Source organism: Athene cunicularia, assembly GCF_003259725.1.
Source record: "Athene cunicularia isolate RWA chromosome 8 unlocalized genomic scaffold, athCun1 chr8_part1, whole genome shotgun sequence".
In the NCBI taxonomy this organism is placed as follows: domain Eukaryota; kingdom Metazoa; phylum Chordata; class Aves; order Strigiformes; family Strigidae; genus Athene; species Athene cunicularia.
The window spans coordinates 16011928-16021879 of record NW_020799109.1 but is presented as its reverse complement, the minus strand read 5'-3'; the positions used below and the strand labels follow the sequence as shown (position 1 = coordinate 16021879).

Here is a 9952-nt window from a genome sequence, read left to right as displayed (position 1 = left end):
CCAGCATTTGAGAGGAAGAGGGGGGGGGGGGAAGAAAACCAAACCAGAATAAACAAAGCCTTCTTACTACTTTTACTACTTCTTTTTTGATAGCCTAGGGACATCCCTAAAGATTTTATTATTCTCTTATTTATTATTCTTATTATTTATTATTCTTTTCTTTTCTAATTATACGAAATACTGCTGCTGAGTTACACATTTTCCTACTCTAGGTGAATATATGTCCTGGTATGTTGTGGTGGTTAAAGAGAGTGTTGTAGCATACTAAAGGTGAAGACTCCTTTCTGAATACAGTGTATCTAAATTAATTTTGCATTTGCAGTGTCTTCATCAGGAATGCTCGTCTTGAGCTCATGCATACTTCAGTGGGGCTATTTTTGAGCATTGTTGCTTCAGAGGAACTGCCTACACTGGGAAGGAAATGTATCTGGTGGGTCTTAATCACTAGATAGCTTTAGAAGGCATGGCTAAGGTCCTGAACTGGCAGTAGAAGCCAACGTGGAATTTAGGAGATGATCTTAGCATGCGACTAAAGGCTTGTAGCGTTCCCTTTTGCAGCTGACATGGGATTGTCTCATTCTGCACATCGGAGTTTAATTCTAAATACAGTATGTAAAGATGATTCAAGTACAAAATGCTGACCACTCTCTGATTACTGCTTCAAAGCTACTGCACTTGTTTGGTGACTCATAACAATTTAAGTTGATTTGGGGTAGTGGTTTAACAGTTCAATGAAGTTTTTGAGTTTGGCGTTTTCCAAATCTTGACATTGCTGAAGGTGGCTTTTAATCTGATGTATTAAACAGTGTGCAGCACATCCCTGAAAAGTGCACTTTTCAAGACGAAAGGCTCTAGAGCCTTCAAGATTGATTCATGTGAGAAGAATATAGTTGCATTATCTGGACTTTATTGTACTGTCTATGTGTTCTTGCTTTCTCTGTCTTTACTAGACTTTCTTCTGAGCCTGTGTTAATTTTCTTTGTGTACTCTTGTTGGTGCACCTAGAAACAGTGTGTCACTAGAGAGTAGTCTTGACATAGCATCTGTACTCAATCAATCTGCATGCAGCTTGCAGGGCTCAAATTTAGACAATCATTGCATTCCTGCACCTGGATGACTAGTTTCTGCTCCAACTATCCCAGTTTGGGGTGATAGATGCTGTGTCAAAATAGTATTGTCAGTGTAGACAGACCTGTGGGTACGTCGAGGGAATTTGGGTGATAAGATCTCATAATCGGTGTGCAGCCTCTTAAAGAATAAAAGCCAGTTTCAAAGTAGCGGCGTATCTGAAATGTGAGTAGTAGTTTTGTAGACTTTCCAACAGTCCTTAATGGAATTTGTGTGTCTTGAGTTTCTTAACAATCTTCTGAAATACCTTATCAGAATGAAGGATTGTGATGGCAGCAGTAAGAATATACTTAATTTTCTGCCTTTTTCCCTTAACTTTTAGGTTTCTCTGATGGACTCAGTAAAAATTAAACTTAACGTGTAAGAAGTGTGCCCTTCTAATCCTTAGTTTGACTTTAAATTCCAGTTTTAAGAGCACTGTTTTGTATGAGTGAAAAAAAAAAAAAAATTGCCTTTCAGATTTCTGTTATGAAGTCAGTTCTTGTCTTGGAACCTTCGCTTCATTTCTGGACATCTTGGTTTTACAGGGTGGAAAAAAAAGGAAAAATGTGTTTAAATTAATATGGGCAGAGAGAAAGCAGAAAACCCCATTTCTTAAACAAGAACAGCCATCAGATTGTTACATTGACTGTGTTTTTCATGCTGCCTTACATGTACTTTCTGATATGTAATTTAGTAGTTCCTGTGAGCTTTCAACTCATCTGAGGAATAACTTTACCTTTTCACCAAGTAAACTTTTGAACGTGGAGAAATACTCATCCAACTGAATATTTTATTTTTTAGTGATGAGCATTCTGTAACATGACTGTGCAACAGTATGATCTCTTAAAAATGTAGTGTTACTTTGGGCACTGTGTTCTGCACACTTTTTTTGGCTTTTTTCCCCACTTCCTTTTTTTTTTTTTTTTTTTTTTCCCAAAATTATAGCTTTTTCCATGATGAATAAAATACAAAGTTTTGGTGTCAGAAATCTAGAAGCTGCTTATCCAGAGTGCGTTTATTGTAGCATTAGCAGGGGATTAGGAGGGAAACCCCTGTGCTCACAGAGTCCATCTAAAACTGACTTCAGATATAGTTCCAAAGTGTTGATTGAAAAAAGGGGGCCTTCTTTCCAGTCAGGTGAAAAGTGTATTTCCCTGAAGTATCATTGTTCACCTAACAGCTGGTGGGCTGTGCTGTCCAAATCTTAAGCACCCAGGATGGATTTAAGTTTCCAGCAGTGTGGTAACTAATGCTATTATGTGCCTTCTCACTGGGTGGTGGATGCGGGGTGAGGGGACAATCAGTTTGTTCTTTCTTATGAGTGTGTCTTTCCTTTGGTTTCCAGAGGGCCAGTGCTGTACTGAGTGGCTGTGCCAATGGGGTAAGTCTTCTCTTGTTTGTTTTTTTTTCAACAATTTTAGAGGTTCTTCAAAGCAGCAAGCAACTTGCCAGGGAAACACCATATAGCTAAATCTATAGGTTAAGTTAATTCTAAATGGTTAAATATTTATTAGAAGTTCTTTTGCCCTCTGCTAATATATGTTCTCTAGAGTCTTTATCCTTCTCTTTAAGTAATAAACTCACTCAGACTTATGTTAAAACTTCACATAAATTTATCTTAATAAAATTGTTTCCTGGTTATATGAAAGGAAAATATTCAATATTTAGTTTGCTGTGTTTTTTCTGCTGTATATCAACAGAAATAACTGAGTTGTTTACAGTGAGTATTATTTTCACGTGTGTGTGGCATTTTAGCTTTAGTTAATAGTTTACAAGTCTTAGTTTAGCTTAAGATAGATGCATCATTTTTACAGTATATTTGTTACACTTACTATGTTCCAAATGCTGTGTAAAGACATAGAAAAACTTCGTGTGGCTCATATCCGATAGTCACTCCCCTATGCCTGCTTTAATCTTCTAACTGTATTAGCTGCTATTGTTAATCTAAAATACTCTTGCTATTTTAGGAGATGCCTACTTAACACACATTGCCAGCAATTGTACTAAATATTTCCCTGCTGAACCGGTTGCTCAGGTACCCTGCCTGTCTTTGTTGCTATGGGAGATTGGAAGACTATTACTGTGCCAGTGCTGTCATCAGGTAAACTAGGGATATTTTTAATTTAGTGGTTTTGCTGACTTTATCAGTGATGTTGTAGGTGCTAAAGAGAGATGCTGAAATTTCATGTATGACATACTTGACTAGTTAAGCAGAATGTTAAATAATGTGTAGTACATGCAGTGCTTTGTTTTGGATTGAGTCCTTGCAGAAATGCTGCTGTAATATACAGCCCTTTCACGTGTATATAAAGGTTCTAAGACTCTTCAGTTACACTTTTTATCGCACCTCTTGGGATATCTTGCATTTTCAGAGGTTTCTTTACTTGTTCTGTTGCCTCATAAATTGACTACAGATTTATTAAAGGAGTAAGTATTTTTTTGCCTGCTTCAACCTAGTGGAAGAATAAGTTACAGCACACAATAAGTATATCATACCTTCTGTAAGAATTTCCACTAAATACACAGTTTCTGCACCTGTGTAAAAAAAAAAAAAAAAAAAAAAAAAAAAAAAAGTGTTGTAACAAGCCAATTGGGAAGAAAGGTTAGGCAGGTGTTTTTCTTGGCAGAGGAGTAAAATTTGGAAGATACAATACCTTAAAATGTTATTGAATCTTTAATCTTCAGTGGAAGTTTATCCATTTTTTTTCCACTGTGAATTGTTTAATATATGTCATTGTAGCTGAAATTCTAAGCTCTAGACTTGTTAATTTCTGTAAATAATAATTTGAGTAGTTGGGGATTTGTTTTTTTTTTACATAATGTGTCCTAAACTATTAGTCCTGACTTGTTTCTTAATGTTTTTAACTTTTTTTAGATAGCAAAAATATTTTTCATTATACCTCAGAAAAAAAGATATCTCCCCCAAGCATGAACTCGCAAGTGCTACGCTTGCCACTGCCTTCATCCAAAAACATGCACAGCTTTTTCAGTGCCTTCTGCACAGAAGAGAATATTGAACAGAGTATATCCTATCTCAATAGGGTAAGTCAGATCTTGTTTATTGGAGGTTGTGTGAAGTTAAATCAGTTGTGGTAGTAAAGAGATTAAGAAGGATTAAGATGGCTTCTTACTCAATGCTCAGAAGCCAAAGTTGGTGGGGAATATGGTGTATGTGTCCCCAACCCCTTCATATAGGATCTCACTGGATACTGTTTATCTCTTTTGGAGAATTGTGAGAGACTGAGTTATTTATTCCCATCCCCTTTGTGTTTTCCCAGGAACTGACAACATTGGGCTTTCCCTCTATTTATGCGGAGTCCAAAGGACAAGAATTAAATTTAATATCGATCATAAATTGCATGAATGAATTGCTTGTACTGCAGCACAAGAACCTTCGAGCTCAGGAAGAAGTAGAAATGCAGCATCTGAAACTGGGTAGTGATATGGATCACTTGCAGAACTGCTATGCTAAATTAAAGGTAGAAACTAACATAATTTTACCAATATTAGGCAGCACTTATGTTTAAGTGATACTCTATGTTCTTAACAGTGAGAGCTTTTCTTGTTTTTCTCCCCGGTACTAATCTGGAATTGTATTTTTATGTGCGCTTTTGGGTTTTTTGGTAGTTTTTTTCTAGTTGAAAATTCCTTAAAGTTAACAAAATATGAATTAATGAGAGAACTTAAAATTTACTGAGAATTATGGCTTCTTTAATCAAGGAAGTGGGAAGACTGTTTGGATTGGAAGTGTTAATGCATGCTGTGGGTGAATATGTTAAACAATTCATATCATTCAGTATCGCTTAAAAGGATGTGCCCAGCTCTAAGAGATAAATTCCCAATATAACTGTAACCAGTAAAAGCATAGGTAGCATTTCTGGGGTGTGGCACAGGGTTGTTATCAGTCTTTCTCCATATCTGTAGCTTCTTCCATGTTTTGCTATGGTCACAGTCTGTGTACCTGTGTTAATTGTTCCTTTAATTATTTAACAGAAGCATTTCAGAAATGCTTTAGTCCCAAATTCATACTAGTTGCTTAGTATCCGCCTCACTATCGCAGTATAGTTATGCTCACAGAATCCTGACTTAATGAAAAAGTAATAACTGTATAAGATAATATCTGTTAAGTACCAAGCTAAATTTTTGTTTCTTGTGAGCAGGAGTGTTTTTCATACTGGAGAATCATACTTATTACTCCAGAAAAGAGAACTAACTTGTCATTGGGAATGCAATATCATCCCTAAAACACCAGAGATCAAATATATAGGCTAACTTATTCCATGTGAGGTGGTATGGCAGTTTGGTTTGGGTCGTGGTGTGTTGTTGTTTTCTTTTTTTAATCTGATACTGAACTATCAACACTTTTTCTAGGAACAGTTGGAATTATCTAAAAGGGAAATAGTTGGACTTCAGGAAAGAGACAGACAACTGCAAAGCAAGAACAGAAATTTGCACCAGTTACTTAAAACTGAAAAGGATGAAGTGAGTTGTTTTGTGCATTAAACAAGACATTACACAGATATTCAATAATATGATTTTTTGCAAGAGGTCTAGTGTTTTGAATGCTTTTTTGTTGGTAAATGTTGTCTTTCACCAAAGTGAAATTGGCATGTTACATATGCATAAATAGGTTCTGTAAGGGATAGTTCCAAGTTAGTGGTAGACAGTACTGCAGAAACATACACGTGCAGTTTTCTAAGGCTTGCTATAGTTTTGAGCATAGCTTTATCTTAGAATGTTTAAAAATACCAAAAAGTAGGAGGGGGCAATAGTGTTCAGTCACATCCTCAAAGATGTGTATAGGAGCTTTTCTTTGGTGTTTTTTTGTTACATTGTAGAGGAGAGCAAAAGATCAAAAAGGGAGCTAGGGAGAAACCCAGCTCAAAAGCACAGTCTCGTTAAATTTCGGAATCTTGGAAGAACCAAGATCAGAAAACAGTTTGAAATCCAAGACACTGCTCAGTTTGGGATTGGTTTCCAGTGTGCTTCTCCCCCTGCCCCCAGCACCCATACTTTATATGGCTCCTAAGTTTCTGTGAGTGTTCTCTGTGTTCATAAACATTCATACAGCTAGCAACCAGTACTATCTGTATATAGTGAACATCTTGAAGTTCCAGCTTAAAATACTGAATGTGCTATATATTTGTAAGGTTAAAACTGATGATTCAGAAAAACCCACGAATTGATAGTACAGGCCAAGAATGTGCTTTATATGTTTCTTTTTGACCAAATGGAATAGTCTGTCTTCCAGCATCCTGCTGCCCAAAAGAAGAGTTTTGGGTTGGTGTTTTTTTTAGTGTAAGCCTAACAAGCATACTTTAGAGCTAAACTAGGTCCTGAATGTTATTTACTGAAACCCAAGTCTTTCTCTGCTCTGTTCAGTAAAGGTGTTAAAGTTACATGAATTGCCAGAACGTGAGTTCAGTTGTACTTCAGAGGTGCTATAGTATTATAATATGTTGCTTATAGTGTTGCTTTCTGCAGAAAAGAAACTAAATTCACTGAGATAAGTCTGAGGTCAGAATCCATGGGTTAGGAGAGTTCTTCTGATTCCTTTTGTCCTTTCACTAGAAATAAGGTTTAATAGAAATATCATTTCACTTCATGTATTTGTTTTGGTTTTCTGAAGAGATTTATGTGCTTATGCTCTAGATGAAGAAATACAGTTTTTGTGGGGTTACTTTTAGGTACAGAAGTTACAGAACATAATTTCAAGTAGAGCTACACAGTACAATCATGACATGAAGAGGAAAGAGAGAGAATATAACAAATTAAAGGAACGCTTGCATCAATTAGTCATGAACAAAAAGGACAAAAAGATAGGTAAGTAGCTGTGAAGTTGACTACAGCAATAGTAGTATTTGTATGTTATAACTGTTTAAATTTGGTTCTGGGTATTTTTAGAGTCAATATGGTTCTCGTATATTTTTAGATGTTAAAATCTTACATAACAGATGTAGTATTTCATGTCAGCTGACTGTGGAAGGCTAAAACTGTTATAATGTTTTACATAAGATTAACAAGCACAAACCAAGATGGAGATCTTTCCCTAGTAAAAAAACTAATTTTGTAGAATTACTTGGAATTAATTCCGAAGCTAGAGCTGTGTTTCCTCAACTAACTTTCTACTGCTACCATGACGAGACTTTCAGATAGTCATAAACACTTCTGGAAGTCCTGCTTCTCTCCTCTTACACCTCCTGCCACCTCCAAAACACTTGGCTGTTTGCCAACTGTAGCACATGTTGTATTTTAGTAAGCTGATTTAGTTCACTAAACCAGAAGAAAACTATTCATGTTGTTGCCAAGTTGGTTTTCTGCTGATTTAGTTTTCTGAAAGTGCTTGTGTGTAAGCCAAACCAGGTTAGGACACTGTAGCAGGAAGACCTATTTTGGCTACAGAAAGTCTTTAGGTATCAGCTCAGTAATCTCTAGAATCCTCACCCTGCAGTCAGCAAAACTTAGTTGTGGCATGTTCTTGACTCCAGTTGGCTAATAGTAGTTCAAGTACCAGTGAGGTCAAAATAACAGGGTTTTAAATCTAGCTTACTGTTTACTTGATAGCTGACTAGAATTGAACAACACTAATCTGTAACAACACTAATGTGTTTGGGGAGGGTGGGGTGAGGTGTTGTTTGAAGAGAAAAAAACCCAATCACGTGGACAGAGTAGTTTCTTAGTTTTGAGGAACACCTTGTGAAACATCGGGAAGTTGCTTGCTCTGAACTGGAGATAAAACTGCCATTATTGTCAGAAGAGACGTTAGAGTTGATACACCATTGATATAAAGGCTGAAATAAGGATGAAGGTGCCATTAAGAAATACATATAAAAGATGAGAATATGTCCCTCTGAGTTTCCAAACACAAAAATTATCTTCTTTCCTTGATTGTCTTACTCTTACTTTGTTAAGCAGGGCAATGTGGTTTCATACAGGTCTGTAGACTGAGGGGGATAATTGGGTGATGTGGTCTCTTGACAATAACTACATGTAAATAAGTAAATGCAGTGTCTCCTGGAATTTATATATTTGCATGTTTCATGCTTTTGAAATATCCTTTTCATTTGTAGCTATGGAAGTTCTAAATTATGTTGGTAGAGCTGATGGGAAGAGAGGTGCATGGAGGACTGATAAGACAGAAGCCAGGTAGTTATCTTAATATGCTTCAATTAAAGTTGTTATTATGGCTTTTCTGTTGTTACTGTAAGATTTCCTCTTCCAGAAATGAAGAAGAAATGTACAAAGTTCTGTTAAGTGATTATGAACAACGCCAAAAACAACTTCTAGTGGAAAATGCTGAGCTGAAAAAAGTTCTTCAGCAAATGAAGAAAGAGATTATTTTACTTCTCCCACCACAGAAACAGAAACCTAAAGAAAGGTCTGAAGATGGGCTGGTAAGTATTCTTCAGTTAAAATTAGATCTGTGTGGTAGTTTGGTATAGTGCTGGAGTTAATTTGATCATTAGGGGGGAAAAAGAAAGGTAAACTTTTTGTGGAACTTGGAGTGGACTGTACATTTCTGCTTGAAATCCATCTGTTTAAATTTTCTACTGTCTGTGAACAACACCCAGTGTATTCTTCCCAGTCAGTCAATGGAAAGCATAATTTGAATGAATTTTAAATGCAGTAGGTGCCTGTATGTAATTCAGTGCAACAACAGTGCATTTTGGATTTTGTCTGCCTTGCATACTAAGATGTTGATACTAGCTTTCAAGGTGCTTATGTGAAGAAACCAGGCTTCCCATAGAATCTGTGAGGGTGAAGGAAATGTAATTAAGGTGCACTCCTGTAGTACGTGGACTAGAGTAGCTGTTAGTTCCTTTTGCGGAGCTTCTGGCATGTTTAAGGAAAATTTGGTTTCTTAGTAAAATGGTTTGTGGGGTTATTTGTTTCCAGGTTTTAAGTATTTCTTTGTTTGTAGAGGATACTTTATTGTTATGGAACAGCACACTGCATGTTCACTGTTACTACATTTGCTGATTTCTTGCTAGAAGTTGCAGTTCTATTTTGATAGTCAGAGTGAAGTAGGGAATCTAGAAGGTTAACTGAGCTTTCTCTTAGCAATAACGGGAAGAGTACCACTGGGCATAAGAAAGAGTTGAAATACAGAAAACATGCATAAAGTCTAGATTCTAGGAATCATTCAAGATTGATGTACTAGTAATAGGATATTGAGAGAATACAGATACTCTACAGAACAAATTATGAAGTATTTCCTTTACAGTAAATAGTACATGTTGGCACATAAGACTATGCGTAGCTGGTGCCTTCCAGAGTGTGCTGTTCAGTGGAATCTAGGGCTTGCCATTTCAGAAGGTCCCCTCACCTGCCTAATTGCTGTACTCTACTTCCTTTGTCGGGTGCATTTGGCCAGCCCCAGAACGTTTGAGTACATCCAGCTGTGGGAATGAGGTCTTTATGAACTTGTGCATTGAAACAAACTTGAGGAAAAACTGGGACTTGGTGATTTGAAATTCACTGTTCTTGGGTGATTAGACAAGTATTTGTTAACTGTTGTGTCATTAATAGACTACTAAGAAAATATTAAAAGCCTGCACTGAAACTTCTGATTAGGTCTTTTGTAATAATACTAATGAACCATATTAAGCAAACAATTATTCACTAGACAACAGTAATTTCTAATAGAATAATAATAGAAGTACTTACTAGATGCAAGTCTCAAGTGGAATGATTTCAGCAGGGTTGTAGGGTGGTGTGGGTGGTCTTGGTTTTTTCCTATTTAATCTTTCATGCCTTCTCTAATTTCATGCCACTCTAGAAAGGGGAATAGTTTTTGTCATGATAGGGACACTGCTTTTTTTTTTTTTTTTTTTTTTTTTTT

General features: G+C 36.4%; 1 protein-coding gene across 6 annotated transcripts in view; it reads left to right on the top strand.

Moving 5' to 3' along the window:
• Positions 1–1449: 1449 nt before the first annotated feature.
• The window catches only part of SSX2IP (SSX family member 2 interacting protein), a 17467-nt gene continuing 8964 nt past the window's right edge, over positions 1450–9952 (top strand). For 5 of the 6 annotated variants that reach the window (XM_026853676.1, XM_026853673.1, XM_026853675.1 and 2 more), the window contains exons 1-8: positions 2363–2491; positions 3078–3211; positions 3986–4152; positions 4389–4589; positions 5482–5592; positions 6798–6933; positions 8181–8256; positions 8333–8504. In XM_026853676.1, the coding sequence (XP_026709477.1) occupies positions 3169–3211; positions 3986–4152; positions 4389–4589; positions 5482–5592; positions 6798–6933; positions 8181–8256; positions 8333–8504 (906 nt within the window). In that variant the 5' untranslated portion in view covers positions 2363–2491; positions 3078–3168. Of the gene's footprint in view, positions 1489–2362; positions 2492–3077; positions 3212–3985; positions 4153–4388; positions 4590–5481; positions 5593–6797; positions 6934–8180; positions 8257–8332; positions 8505–9952 lie in introns of those variants that run through there. The other variant, XM_026853672.1, reaches the window with a different exon arrangement.